This window comes from Sus scrofa, chromosome 15, assembly GCF_000003025.6.
Source record: "Sus scrofa isolate TJ Tabasco breed Duroc chromosome 15, Sscrofa11.1, whole genome shotgun sequence".
Taxonomy (NCBI): Eukaryota; Metazoa; Chordata; class Mammalia; order Artiodactyla; family Suidae; genus Sus; species Sus scrofa.
The window spans coordinates 137824064-137838860 of record NC_010457.5 but is presented as its reverse complement, the minus strand read 5'-3'; the positions used below and the strand labels follow the sequence as shown (position 1 = coordinate 137838860).

Genomic DNA, 14797 nt, shown 5'->3' with positions numbered 1-14797 from the left:
TCACCTTTTACTGGATGAATGGGTGCAAACAGAAAAGGCTAAAATTAGGGAGGAAATGCGATGCTAGGCTGAAGGCAGAATATAGAGCAAGACCACAGAGCAGGTGAGCAGGAGAATCTCTGCGGGAAGTGAAAGGGCTGCCTGTTTTCTCTTGCTTCCAGAACAATGCACCTCACCATTGACGTCAATGTATGCGAAGAAACAAAAGGCCTTTGGGAGTGTGCAGGGTGCAGCTGGGCCTGGATTTGTTTGGCATTTGTGTGCACGCACTGAGGGAAGGGCGCGGGGGGTGTGCCAAGGTGTGACTGTCGGAGAAGCAGAAGGAGGGGCCACCCTCTCCAAGGAGTGCGAGCCCAGCGGCGGGTCTGCCAGCCCATATGTAGGAAGGAGGTTCCTGAAGTTGGTATCGCCCCATGTCACATCCATGTCTGATGAAGCTGCACGCGCACCTGGCCGAGGTGAGGGGAAAAACGGACTCGCACATAGAAATACCTGATGTGGATTTGGCTTTGGGAACTGGCAGCTTGGTTTGCTACAGGCCCCGGATCATAACTCTTCTTCCCTCCTGTCCCTGGTCCCCAAGAGAGCCTAGGAAGAATGGATCAGTGGAAGGACAAACCACAGGCCTCTTCAGCCCTTCAGAGCCCAGCCAGCTTCGCCTCTTCCATTGGACCCTGCAGCTTCAGAGCCTGCTGGAGCGGAGCAGCCCTGCGGGTTCCTGCCCCACAGGAAAGCCTTGGGCCTCTACCTAGTCTGCGAGGAAGTTCTACTCTCTCCTGACGCTCTAGACAGAAGGCCGGGGGCTTACATGCCCCAAACAATGCTTACTGAAAGAACAAATGGCCACAGCCTAGGTCCCCAACACCTTTCCCAGTCTTCAGGTGCTGCCTCCTCCATGGAGCCGCCGGGCATAGCTCTAGCCCTGGTTAACTTACCGTCCATATTGCCCAGTTGTGCATTTCATTAAGTTCCCTTTTCATGAGACGGTCCCTTCTCCCTAATGACGTGGCTGAGAGCAGGGACATCATTTATTCCTTTTGTACATCCTTGTAGTAACAAGGACCCTCGTTGCTAAACCAAAACTTGCGACACAAGGTCTGAAAAATAAGAAAGCCCACCTGGAAGCTAGTGTCCTGGTAGATCTGGGGCAATTGTCACCCTGAATGGTCTAGGTGGGCGTGAACCAGAAGCTCCTGCAGGGCGGTTCTGTCGGGTCCCCTGGGCAGCTTCAGCGCCCAGCGATGAATGAATGAGAGTGAGTAAATGAATGAATATGAATGAGCGGATGAAAGATGCCTGCAGGGAGTTTCCCAAGGCCTTGGCCGCGGGCGGGTGCGCCTCTGGCCAGTTGTTCCGGGTGGCAGCCTCTCGAGCCCTGGACTTCAGGCGGAGTTCGGCTGCCCAGCCCGCCGGGATGCACAGGAGCCCTTCCCGGTCCCGCGCCCAGCTCCCCCGCCCCGCGGTGGTACGCGCCACTCCGCTCTCCCTAAGCCGACAGATGAGAGCTGTCTTGAATGGAAGTCTCCGAGGCCGGAAGTGGAAGGGACCACTCAGGAGGACAGGGAGGGAGGCTCGAGCTCCCCGCGTCTTCATTGAGGAACCGACGCGGTGAACATGGAGTTCCATGTGCGTCTTATGTAAAGAGAGCGATGGGCGCCTCAGCCAATGGGTGCGCGGCGCTTGCAGGCCCGGCCCTCCCGGTATGCAGATGAGGCGGCACTGCGGCCAATGGCGGGCGCCGGGGGCGGGCACGGCGAGCGGTCACGTTTTCCACTATGTGACAGCGGCGAGTCGGCGGCGGTGGCGGAGGTGGGCGGCCCTGAGGGCTACGCGCTGCTTTTGGCGGCGACAGCGACGCGGGCGCGGGGTCGGCGGGCGACGCGCGGACGATCGGGCGGACCGGCGGGGACACGGCCCCGGTGAGTGCGCTGCGCCGCGGGCTGGGCCTGTCGGCCTGGGCGCGGACCCACGTCCGGCCTCCGGGCTTACTGGTTACGTAACCGCCGCCGGGCTGGCGGCGGTCTGGGGTCTCGGCGGCGACGGGCTCCAGACGGCGGCAAAGGCTCCTCTAGCTCGCGGAGGCGCGGTCGAGGGTTTCCTGGGCCATTTGACTCCTCCTGGTCTTGAAACCGGCCTGGGGTGGGTACTGTTCTTCCCATTTCACAGATTAGGAAACTGAGGTCCAGAGAGGTTAGGCTACATGTCTAAGGTCACAGAGCTTCTGAGTGACTCTCACATCCCACTGTCCTTCTCTACATGATTTCTCTATGCACCCTCCTCTTCTCCCCTGCTTTATCCCACCCCACCCCCACCCCCCATGAGAGAAGGCTGGAAAGGCCGAGGCAACAGAGGGTCAGTATGACAGTCCCTGGGAACATGAAGGGCCCCTCCGGGAGCTGGCATCCTGCTCAGAGGCCAGAGAGTCGAGTCTCCGGCTGGGGAAGGACCACCGCTGGGCGCTGGTCTAGGAGTCCTACCTGGCCAGCCCATGAGTCCCCTGCAGTGGGTGAGCAGAGAGACAAGATATTTCCTGGGCCAGGCAGGGCCCGGACACCTGATGTCCACCCTGGGTCTCTGCGTCTATTCTCTCTCCCCAGGTGGGGTAGAAGCCGGGGGCAGGGGCCAGCGTGGATCCTCCTTTGGGAAGCAGCAATCAGTTTATGCTTCTGGGTGTACTTTGGCAGCCAAGTCCTGGAAAGGACCCAGGGGTGGGTGGCGGCCCGCTCCGGAAAGGCCAAGGTAAGAGATGACAACTGGTTGCCAGGGTTTCTGTAACCTACACAGAAGAAACAGTTTGGAAAGCTGATTCATACTCACAGAAAAACGGAGCCAGAAGGTACCCCGGAAACCATCCTTAGCTTGACTGTTGAGGACACTGAGGCCCAGATGCCCGCTGGGCACACGTCACGGCAAGGCCAGGCCTAGGCTCAGGGTGCCTGCAGGGTCTTTCCATCATCCGGAAGGAATTGATCTGGGTCGGTCAGAATCAGCTTCCGAAGTTCTGTCAGGGCCTAAAATTGGGTGCCGCTGAATCTCAAGGGGGCTGGAATTTGGGGGGAGGGGCCTCCGGCCCCCCAAACGTTAAGAATCCCAGCACCATGGCAGAAGCCCCTCCGTGAATACCTCTCGCCTCCCAGGCCCCTGGCAGCAAGGCCACCGGGTTCCCTCTGCTGAAAGCGGAGGTGCCCGCCTTCTGCCCCCACGCTCGGTCTCCAGGCCTGAGCGGGTTTGGCTGAGGAGGGAGCACGACTCGACCTGAAGCTTTTCAGCAGACGATGAGCTGTTCAACACAAGGCTCATCACTTTTTGTGAGGCGTCTGAGTGAAACGAGGAAAGGGACTCCTTTGCCTTAAGTGGAGCTGCGTGTGTGATATGCCAGCAGGGATGGGACCGTGGGTGTTCGCAGGTATCTGTCACTGTCATCTCCGTGTGACTCACTGTGCAGAACTAGCGCAGCCCCGGCTTTCTGGGGGGGCTGGGGTGCTGGCGAGGCTGCCGCTGGGGGACTCGGCTCCCACCTGGGGCTGGTCTGTGCCGGGGGCCGAGGGCAGACCGTGAGTCTGTTTCAGTCCCCAGCTTTTTGAATTCCTCTTGCCCTACAGGCGATTTCGCGCACAGGAGGCAGAAGTTTCTGACGTGTAGAGCCACCTAACTAACGTTAGCCTGTGAGGCAGGTCTGCCGTCCTTTCTTCGAAGGAAATAGGAGAGATTCCTCGCACTGGTACTGTTTCTCATGCCCTTCACTTTCAGAGAAACGCGGGGGCACGCCTGTGCTTTTAAATGATGATGTAACCGCACCAGCCTCAGCCCATCTCTGGCTCTGGCCGGCTGCTCTCTCTGTGGCCGGCAGGACCTCTCAGCATTGAGTCAAAAGAAAGAGTGACGCTGAGAGTGACCGTATTCGGCAAAGCTGACCAGAAACACACCACCAGGCAGCTCTGCAGCCGCTGCGCGCGTCCCCGCCTCGCGGAACACTGGCCCACCTGCCAGCCTGCAGAGACCCAGACAGGGCCTCTGATGGGCCCGCCCCCTGAGCCTTTCTGCTAAGCCCTGGTTTCAGCGCTGTGCTCTTTGCAGGCCCGTCTGAAACACGTCTGTTACTGTATTTCCAAGTCTAGAGCAGGCCGTGAGCGGGAAGCAGGGAGCGGGACCAAGGCCGCTGCCGGATCAGAGGCCGGCAGCTCCGAAGGCGGAGCTGGGCCTTCACCAGCCCCCAAGGCCTGGAGCTCCCTGGCGCTCTTCGTGAGGGGACAGAAGCCCAAGAACAGCTGGGCTGCCCCAGGCACCCAGACGCTGAGGCCAGGAAGCTGAGGTCTTTGCAGGTCCGTTGGTTTAAATGCCGTGCTTCTCCAAATGGGAGGTTCTACGTGCAGGGCAGAGATCTGGGCGGGGAGGGGCCGCTCCCCAGCCCCCTGCGCTCCCGGAGTTGGGCGGCTGCAGTCACATTTTCCTCAGTTACCCAGCCGTTTCCATGGAGAGCGCCGGTGTTTATTTGGCAGGACAAACATTTTCTCGGGATTGCAGCAGGCTGGCCTCGGGGAATTGGCTCTGACCAGGAAGTAGCAAACATGTTATAAGATCCGCGGTTGTAAAATACCCGGGGCCTGCAGAAACAAAGCACAGGCTCTGGGATCCCTGTCACACAAAGTTCGGAAACAGGCTAAAGGAAGGGGGCTAACGCATTCTGGGGGGTGGGAGGTGCCCTGGAGACCCCCCCAGGCCTTTGCGGGCTGGTGGCTTCTGCCTCGTGGGCTGGGGGCTGGGTTCAGTTTGGGGACATACATAGAGAGCTTACCTTTTGGGACTTCGGCTACTGTCTTTTTTTTTTTGTCTTTTTAGGGCCACACTGAGGCATATGGAAGTTCCCAGGCTAGGGGTCCCATCGGAGCTGCAGCTGCCGGCCTACACCACAGCCACAGCCACGCCAGATCCTTAACCCACAGAGCGAGGCCAGGGATCGAATCCACACCCTCATGGTTCCTAGTCGGATTTCTTCCTGCTGCGCCACGAAGGGAACTCCTTCTGCAACCGTCATCTCTCCACTTCAAACCCTTGATGATCCAGAGATTGGCTGTACACGGATTTCTGCTCCCACAGAGAAGAGTACATCCCGCCGAGACGCAGGGAGGCCGAGTGCGAGAAGCCTTTACCACGCTGGCTGTGGCCATGGGGGTAGAGCTGGGGCCCAGGCTGCCGCCCCTTTTCTCGACCGCGTCTTATGGAAACTATGAGCGTGTGTGAACGTAGGGAGGCCGGCGGAATGAGCGCCTCAGCCAGCCTCGGCTCCTTTCTGCCCTTGGCTGCCCTCCTTCCGAGGCCCTGCCCGCTTCCGCCCCCTCCCAGGCGGTGGCCAAGGCTTCCCAGACGCTGAGCTCATCTGGACGCTCCGAGTGCTCCTCGGTCAGGGCAGCCCTCGCTACCGAAGGTGTGGCCGGGGGCCCGGAGTCAGAGTCTGAGCTCAGCTCCTTTGCTGCCATCTGACAGTTTTCCTGGGCCCGAACCCGTGGGTGGACACCTTAGAAGTGACAGCGACAGACAAGAGGCTCCCTGGCTCCCACCCAGAGGCACGCTGGCCTCCCCAGCGCCCCTTGGCAGAAGGGCTGTCCTCTCCTTCCCAGGGCCCCTGGGCTTGTAAGGACCCCCACGCCGCCACCTCATGGAAACAGGTTTCCCGTGGCTTCCACGGGGCCCTGGCAGTGGGCACGCGCGGGCGCTCAGTGAATGTTTGTGGAGGGCAGGAGGCAAAGTCTGCTTTGACGGGTGCGTTGGTTTTGCCAACTTGGCAAAATGAGGTCGGTCCATTAGAGCTGTGGGTGCTGAGCGCCGCATTTTCTGCAACAGCGAAGCTCGGATGATTTGGTTTGGGTCGTTGTTTCCCATTCCTGCCGTGCTCGCCCTGCCCTCTCAGCAAAAAGGTTTCTCTCCCACCGAAGGTGATCCTGTGACCTTGCTCCGTGAGTCCTCAGACAGGCGCCCAGGGGCTGGGCTGGGAGGGCCAGGAGCTCCCCGGAGGAGCTGCGCAATGAGCCTGGCTGTGCGAGGAAGCAAAGTGCATGCCATCTTTGCTGCCTGGGGCAGCCAGAGCCAGCTCTCGCCACCATGAAAGAGCTCCTGTTTTTTATTTTTTGAGTTACTTTCTGTTCCCCTATTTTCCTCTAACGGTTGGCAGTGACGGTAAAAGCTCGCCTTCGCTGGGCACTGCTGCCTTCCTCACGCCGCACGGACGGTCGCACAACCCTGCCCTCACCTGTAGGAGGCAGAGGCTGCTGGTGCCCCTTACAGATGAGGAAGCCAGGCCCGGAGGTGCCGACACGTGCCAGGATGGCACAGTCAGGAGGCAGAGGACCCTGCCCACGTCCCCCTCTCCCGGGTCTGCTCGCCTAGCCGCCCCCTGCTGCTGCCCCGTCAATTTACTCAGCAGGGGGCACCGGCCCACTGCTTGTCTGGGGAGGGCTGAGGGATGAGCTGGGTAGGGTCCAGGGAGTCAGGGTCCAGAGCGGAGAATGACCTCAGCACCCGGGGCAGCCCCTCGGCCACCCCAGCAGACGACAGAGGAGCCCCCAGCCCCACGGCGGCTCCCAGCTCTGCCCGGCGCCACACCACCCAGCTCGGACCTCACCTCGCCCTCCTTCCGTTGGCCTTGCCCCCTCTGCTCCGGACGCATCTTCAACCTGCCTGGCCTGGACCTTGGCTCCTGCTGCCCCCCTGCCTAGAGTATCGTCCTCCAGCGTCCTCCTGGCCCACCTCTCACTCTCTCCCTTCAGTCGGTCTTAAATTGGATTCTCCCAAAGGCAGAGTGTGGGCCGAGGCCTAAGTGCTGGTGCTCCCGGGAGGCGCAGGCCTGGGGCAGCTGCAGTGAGGGAGGCAAAGTCAGGAGGCCGGGACACAGGCACACGCACACACGTACACGCACGCACACGCACACTGACACCCTGCTTCACAGACACCCAGCAGGCCGCTCAGCCCCTTGGGGCCTCGTCGAACAGTTTATCAAAAATAAAAGAAGAGAGGACAGAAAGAAAAACTCCAGAACAGTCCATCCAAAGGGGGGCGGAGAGGGACCCATCTTCCCTCCAGCTCCTCCTCCGCCCTGTCCTTCAAGTCCAGCTGCCCCATGGGACTTTGGGACTCCAGGGCCCATCCTCTGGTGTGGCGCTTCATCCGAGGTCACACGTGGCCAGCAGAGCCAGAGTCTCTGACGGCCTCAGACGTGAAACCAGGAGGGCCCCGGGAGTGTGTGCCCAGTGGTGGCCCAGGAGGAGCCGGGGGCTGCAGGCCTGGAGGAGGTCGAGGTCAGGGGGCTCAGGGACGAGGTCCAGTGTCACCTATGCGTGGGCCTTCCCTGGCCGCCCTTTCCTAACTGCCACCCGGCCACACCCTCAGGCCTCCTGGACCCCTGCTCTGCTCCCCTCTCTTAGCTGCTTCCCATTGCTCTGCCAAACATGCCACTGCCTGGCTAGTGGCCTGTCCTCTTCACTGGAGCATCAGCTCCGTGGGGGCAGGAAAGCTGTCCGCCCCATTCCCTGTGCCAGTGCTGGCGTCAGCGCTGGGCACAGAGCAAGCTAACCCACAGAAGTGGGCCTGGAGCGGCACTGGCAGGCGGAGCCCTGCCTAAGTGCCGCCTGTCACTTTTACCGTTTTGTTCCTTGTTGTTCTGGGACAGTCTGTTTATGCCCCAGAGTCTTTCCACATCAGCGTGTCTGGTCTCCATCTTTTTAATGGGGTACGTAGTATTCCACAGTCAGATGTCCCAGGTTTTATGCCTCCACAGCATGTGCCAGGCCCTGGGGTACAGCCGGGAGCCATGCAAAGCTCCCCTGCATCAGGGCGCAGCCGGGCAGCCGTGTCATTGCCGTGGAGTGGAAGTTGAGCAGGGGCCACAGCGCTGGTGGGGGGAAGGCGGTGCTGTCTGTGCAGGCCGGGCAGGCCATCTGCAGGACGAGGGCTGTGGGCACAGGGAGCACGAGTTTAAGATCCCCGAGGTGGGAGCACAGGGGCTGGGCCCAGGGGGCGGCTGCCCGGGGGGTTCCGGGGGGCAGCCAGGAGCTGAGCTGTCCACCCCAACGTGGAGCCGCGCTGCGCTCTGTGCCCAGTGGAGGGAGGAGCTCACTTGCCCGCATGGACCACAGTGGGGCCAGCTGAGGCGGGGGCCCAGTTTGGAGGCTGAGGTTGGCGCCTGGCCGGGATGGTCGGGGTGGACAGAATGCCTTGGACGGGGTGCCGATAACCCCCTTGCAGTGGTTCTTTCCGGATTTTTGTCTCTCCATACCCGATGCTCGCGCGTCTCTGCCCTGAGGACAAGAATTCCCACGGAGCAGCTTGGCAGGCGTGGGAAAGGGCCGGGGTGTGCGGGTGCCCTCCAGAATGACTGCGCTAGTCCAACATGGTGCGCGGGAGGGCTCCTTCTGGCCAGCCCACTGTTTGCCAGGGTGCTGTGGGTCCTGTTCGGTTTTGGAAACGCTGCCCTTTGCACCTTCCTCCTGTCTAGCAACAGGGGGCATCTTTCCAGGTTTATGGGTTTTCTCTTTGAGGGAACAGCCTGTTCTTAGCCTTTGGTCTCTCGTCCCAAACAGTAGCACTTTTCATTCTTCCATCGAATTAGCTAGAACTTCCCTGAAGTGCCAAAGCCTGAGCAGGAGGCCTGCTTGTTTTGTTGCTGACCTTTGCTGGAAGGCGCTGGCGTTTGAGGTTCTCCGTGATTCAGCACCAGTACACGGCAGCCGTCTAAACCGGTAGGAAGCTCCTCCGAGCCTTCCTCCCAGGGACCATGTCCTCTTCTCTTCGGAAGATGCCGTATCAGAGCAGAGACACCAAAGACTGGCATGGCTTAACCTCCTTCACAGGCACGCCGTCTGTCTTTCCTGTTTGGACACGTTAGAATTTTCTTTTTTCTTGAAAACATCGTTTCCATCAGAACATAGCTGGGCTGCGCGTCTCCTCGCTGGTTTGCCTGGGGCTCAGGGAGTCCCCGCAGAGGCACATCTGCCTTCAGGATGCATCTTTCTTCCTTCAAGTGTATCTTTCACTGTCGTTTGTTTCATTGTTACTGTGTCTTTTTCAGAGAGGGCTATTAGCTGCAGGTAAGAATGTGGCTTTAACTCTGGCCCTTAGGCTGCTGAGAAAGCTGCTCCCATCCCTGAGTCTGGACTTTCCTGTTTTGCTAACTCTCTGCTCTAATGTGACCTGCTCGCCACCTGCAGCTTTGGCTCATCCCTCATTACCTGTTCCGCCGGACAGTTCTTGATTTTTATTTATGGGACAGAGCAGGCGCGGCCCTCCATTCACTTGCTTCCTCGTGCTGTGGAGGTTGTGTGCATCTTGTGTGTGTTGCACTACATGTATTTTTTAAATTTCTGTTGAAATATAGTGGATTTACAGTGTTGTGTTAGTTCTGGGTGTACAGTAAGGCGATTCAGTTATGCGTGTATATATTCTTTTTTATCCTTCCATGATTGGTGATGACAAGGTGTTGACTCTAGTTCCCTGTGCTGTACAGTAGGTCCTTGTTTATTTATGTAGCCGTGTGTATATTTTCATCCCGATCTCCTAACTTGTCCCTCGGCTCTCTTCTTCTTTGGTAACCATGAGTTTGTTTTCTATGTCTATAAATCTGTTTCTGTTTTGTAAATCAGTTCATTTGTATTCTTTTTTTAGATTCCACACTAAGCAACATCATATGATATTTGTCTTTCTCCGGCTCATGTCGCTTAGTCCATCCATGTTGCCGCCGATGGCGTCATTTCATTCTTGTTGTGGCTGAGTAATACTCCATTGCGTGAATGTACCACATCTTCTTTATCCACTCCTCTGGGGATGGACATTTAGGGTGCTTCCGTGTCTTGGCTATTGGAAATAGCGCTGCTGGAGGCACCAGGGTGCATGCATTTTTTTCCGAATGGCTGCACCCACAGCATATGGACGTTCCCAAGCCAGGGACTGAGTCTGAGCCACAGCTGCAGCAATGCCGGATCCTTTACCCCACTGCGCCTGAATCCATGGGGACTGAATCCATGCCTCCACAGCGACCCACACTGCTGCAGCAGGATTCTTAACCCGCTGCCCCACAACAGGACTTTTTTTTTTTTTTTGTCTTTTTAGGGCTCCACCCGTGGCATGGAAGTTCCCAGACTACAGGTAGAATCAGAGCTAGAGCTGCTGACCTATACCACAGCCATAGCAACACAGAATCCAAGCCACATCTGAGACCTACACCACAGCTCACGGCTCTGGATCCTTAACCCACTGAGCAAGGCCAGGGATCGAACCCATGTCCTCATGGATGCTAGTCAGGTTCATTACCACTGAGCTAGGTTCGTTACCACTGAGCCAAGAAGGGAATTGCTCCTGTATTTTTTTTTTAATGTCTTTTCTAGGGCTGCACCCATGGCATATGGAGATTCCCAGGCTAGGGGTCTAATCGAAGCTGTAGCCACCGGCCTATGCCAGAGCCACAGCAAAGCTGGATCCGAGCCGCGTCTTGGACCTACACCACAGCCTATGGCAACACCGGCTCCTTAACCCACTGAGTGAGGCCAGGGATTGAACCCACAACCTCATGGTTCCTAGTCGTATTCGTTAACCACTGAGCCACAATGGGAACTCCTCTCCTGTATCTTTTTGAATCATGTTTTCCTCTAGATAGATGCCTAAGAGTGGGATTGCTGGATCGTGCGGTAACTCTATTTTTAATTTCTTGAGGTCCCCATGTGTTCGTCACAGTGGCGGTACCAATTTACGTTCCCACCAACCGTGGAGGAGGGTTCCCTTCCCTCCTCACCCTCTCCAGCATTTCTTGTTTGTAGACGTTTCCATGACAAGCCTCTTGACAGGTGTGAGATGGTACCTCATGGTGGTTTTGATTTGTGCTTCTCTCATAATTAGTGATGCTGAGCATCTTTCCCTGTGCCTTTTGGCCAAGTGTCTGTCTTCTCTGGTCACTTCTTTTCAGAAGCTGCATGTTGGCTTCTCTCTGCTTCTTGGTTTGTGAACATGGCAGGGTCTGAGCAAATCTACAGTTTTCCGAAGGTAATATGGTTGAATTCCCCACGGGTCCCAACTCTGGGGGCAGGCAGGCCCCACATCCGGTGCTGCCTCCTGCTACGTGTGGCCTTGAGCAAGTCAATAGCCTTAATTTTCCCACTGAGATTGGAGTCCTGCGCGCACCGTGGGCAGTGATGGCGAGGGTTGCATGAGACAGCGGGGGTCACGTCCTCAGCTCGGTGTCTGCAGTCACCATCACCTGCCAAAGCCCTCCCCGCGACCTCTCGTCCAGGCCCCTGAGCGCAGGAGAGCTTGGGGGCATGTTCTGTCTCCTGGGGACCTCCAGATCGTCCCCCCACTCACGCCGAGGCTGGCCCTGGGGACTGCGTCAGTGGGTCCCCTTGCCTTCTGGCTTCCTGACCTCGGAGGTCAGGAGAGAAGCCCCGGCTGTGTCCCCAGGCTGCAGGCTGTCTGGGTACCTCTGGTTTCAGGAGCCGCTCTTCCTGGCCCTCCAGGCCCCGGGCCGAGAGCCACTCCCTCTCCTATCTGGTGGCCCTGGGAGCCCGACCACACCCTTTCTACTGGTTCGAGTGGCTGTCTGCTTCCTGCAGGGACCTTGAGGGGACACCATCCTGGCTCCTGCTTTCACCCTCTAAGTCTCCGGTCCTCAGGCCTCAGGTCCACTGGCCCTGTCCTGTGTACTCACTGTCCTGTGGCTGGCTGGTCAGTCTCCCTTTTATCGACCCCCTCCCCGGTCCACTACCCCCAAACCACCAAAGTTAAACTTTCTGTCCAAACACAGGAGTCGCTGCTTCCAGCGCTTCAGCAGCATCTCATCCAGATGAAGCATGCGTCCACGCTGGCCTCGGACCGGCCCCTCCCCGCTATACCCACTCTCCTCTCAGGCCTCAGCCGCCGAGCACTGGGACCACCCCTGCCCCGACCCTGTGCGGGCTCCCCGCCTTTCTGCCCTCCTCACGAGCTAACGCCTGCCCCCCAGCCTCGCTGCTGCCTGAGGTCTCCCTCGCCCGCAGCCTGGCTCTGGGCTCTTCTGTAGCTTGCGGTGGCCGTGATTTCTGAGCCCTGCTGCCCCCTCCCCATGACCTGGGGAGATTTGTAAAATGCAGGTTCCCGGGCTCCTCAGCTCCATGGGAACCTGTTTTCCCAAAGCCCCGCATCAGCGGGATGGGGGCAGGGGGTGATGCTTGACGTTCTTAAGACCTCAGCACGAGGCCATCAGCAATTTGATGTCTGGGCTGGAGCTGCCTAACTCCTGCGCCTTCACAGCGCGTGGCAGGCAGGAGCCGGAGAGAGACGGAAGACCGTGCGTGTCCCTGACCGCTGCCGGCTCCTCGGCGACAGGCGGGGAAAGCGCCCTCCCTAAACGCCTGCCTCCTCCTCTCATCCTCCAGCTTTGTCCGGGAGCAGCATGAACGGGTACGCTGACTATGCCCCCAGCCCCGGTGACCCCTCCAAGGAGCACGTGGAGCCTGGGCCCCGCCAGGTGCCCCTCCAGGAGGACGTGGACATGAGCGGTGGCTCCAGCGGAAATGAAACCAACGAGAACGGCTCGCCAGGGCGGGACTCGCAGGGCAGCGACTGTGACGACAGCGGCAAGGAGCTGAGGACGCTGGCTGGGCCACCTGGCGCTCACCAGGGGTGGGTGCGGCCTGCGGCCACGGGCGCCCAGGCCGGGCATTTGTTTTCTCAGTGTCTCATTCCGTGGCGATTCGATTGCTTTCGCAGTCTTTGCACCATGATGACCAAGTTTTTCGAGACTTTTGAAAATCTAATTAACTCAAAATAACTAAAATTTACTAGGGTCTGTGCTTCCTTGGAACGATGAGGTTGGTGGTCAGATTGCCCACAGGCAGGTCCTTCGCGAGAATAACGGGACCTTGGCGGGCAGAGGAGTCAGGTGATCTGCGAGCCGCTGGCGACAAGTGATTGATAGAAAACCGTCTCGCGCCTCTAGTCCGGGGTTTGCATCTCCCAGTACTTCGTCTTCCTGGTATCCGAAGGTTTTATGTTCTTTCTTTTTTTTGTCTTTTTAGGGCCACACCCACGGCATATGGAGGTTCCTCAGGCTAGGGGCTGAATCGGGGCTGTAGCCGCTGCCCTACACCACAGCCACAGCAACACGGGATCCAAGCCGCGTCTGCGACCTCCACCACAGCTCACGGCAACGCCGGATCCTTAACCCACGGAGCGATGCCAGGGATTGAACCTGGGTCCTCATGGATCCTAGTTAGATTGGTTTCCGCTGCACCACGACGGGAACTCGGGAACGCCTATGTTCATTTTCTTAACCACCTATTTTTTCTAATTGTCTCACTAAGGTATAGTCCAGCCTATTGTCCCCTGGTTGGTTGGAGCAAAGAATCGGAGGGAAGGAGCGCTTTGTGAGTTTTGTCTTTATTTTTGTTCTTTTAGTCCAGATGCCTTTAGCCTGATGATGGCGAAGTCCGAACACAATCCGTCCACAAGTGGCTGCAGGTGAGGCCGGTTAGAAGCCCCTGGACTTAGCGCTTTTGGAGAGACTGAAAGATTTGTCATGAGATAGGTGTGGGGGGTGGGATGATGTGACCTTTGCCAAAGCCCCTGCTGATCCCGTTAGTCACGCAGGCTCCTCCCTTGTGGACCCGGACGCGCCCTTTCCCACGACCGTGCCCACGGGCTGCTCAGAGCCCCTGATGTTGCCCCGGCCCGGCAGCTCCTCCAGCTCCCACCAAGCAGACGTTGCCTGTGTCTTAGACAGGCATCTGGAAGAGGCCTCACTTTTTCTCAGGTGTTTGGAACAAACACGTCCTTTGTCTCAGGCCCACAGACACCTGCGTATCCCCACTGGAGCAAAAGCCAGATCTCAGTCCCGGGCACGTGGGGCCTTTGCCGTCATCCGCTGTGTCCTCTGCTCTGAACAGGCCACCTCCCTAGGCAGGCGCCCACCGTCCTGCCTCCCCGCATCTCCGGGTCCTAAGATCAAAGCTCCTCTTACGACCCCCCTTCCCTCCCTGAGATGGTCCCACATTGTTCATGTCCTTGTCCAGGAAGCCCCTTGGCTGTCCCCTGGGGTCCCTGTCACTCAGCCCTTCTCTGCCCAAAGCAGGAAAGGCGGGCACAGCTCAGGCCTGGCAGGGCAGGGCCAGCTGTCCCCATGTGAAGCGCCCAGACAGGAACGTCCTCCGGCGCTCAGCTGGGTCAGCGCTCTGCTTCTCACGGCCGGTCCCTCTCCCCACGAGACAGAGGCGATGTCTGGAGATGTTTTTGGTTGTCACAACGGGCAGGGGTGCCGCTGAGTGTCCTGCACGCCCCTCCAGGAACTCGCAGACCCAAGTGTCCTAGCGCCCTGGTGGAGACCCTGGCCTAGAGGCAGGTTTCTCCAGAAGAGGGCACTCAGGGCGCTGACAGCTCCCTTTAACTCCGCAGCAGCGAGCCGTCCACCAAAGCGGACGCCCACAAAGAGCTGATCAAAACGCTGAGGGAGCTGAAAGTCCACCTGCCCGCAGAGAAGAAGGCCAAGGGGAAGGCCAGCACCTTGGCGACCCTGAAGTACGCCCTGAGGAGCGTGAAGCAGGTGAAAGGTACGGCCGCCTCCACGTTTGTTCCCACCTGTAGAAGTGAGTTTCGGGTCTCTCCAAATTAGAGGCTAGATTGTGTTGATTTTCTAAAACTCCATCCTGAAATAGTGAAAAGAAGTTAGAGAAGCTGATGAAACCTTAACTGGATGGAAACCTCAATTCCTTGGAAGTTTTCTACTATACTTGACTTTTAGAGGAAAAAAAAAAATGCATAGAGAAAACCAGCTGATAAAAGAAAC

The 14797-nt window shown here is 58.4% G+C and overlaps 1 protein-coding gene across 5 annotated transcripts in view; it reads left to right on the top strand.

Annotated features, from left to right (window-relative positions):
- PER2 (period circadian clock 2) overlaps positions 1007 to 14797 on the top strand; it is a 44436-nt gene continuing 30645 nt past the window's right edge. Inside the window, exons 1-4 of one of the 5 annotated variants that reach the window (XM_021074891.1) lie at positions 1702 to 1919; positions 12393 to 12639; positions 13414 to 13476; positions 14407 to 14561. In XM_021074891.1, the coding sequence (XP_020930550.1) occupies positions 1703 to 1919; positions 12393 to 12639; positions 13414 to 13476; positions 14407 to 14561 (682 nt within the window). In that variant the 5' untranslated portion in view covers position 1702. The other 4 variants (XM_021074887.1, XM_021074888.1, XM_021074889.1 and 1 more) reach the window with 4 other exon arrangements.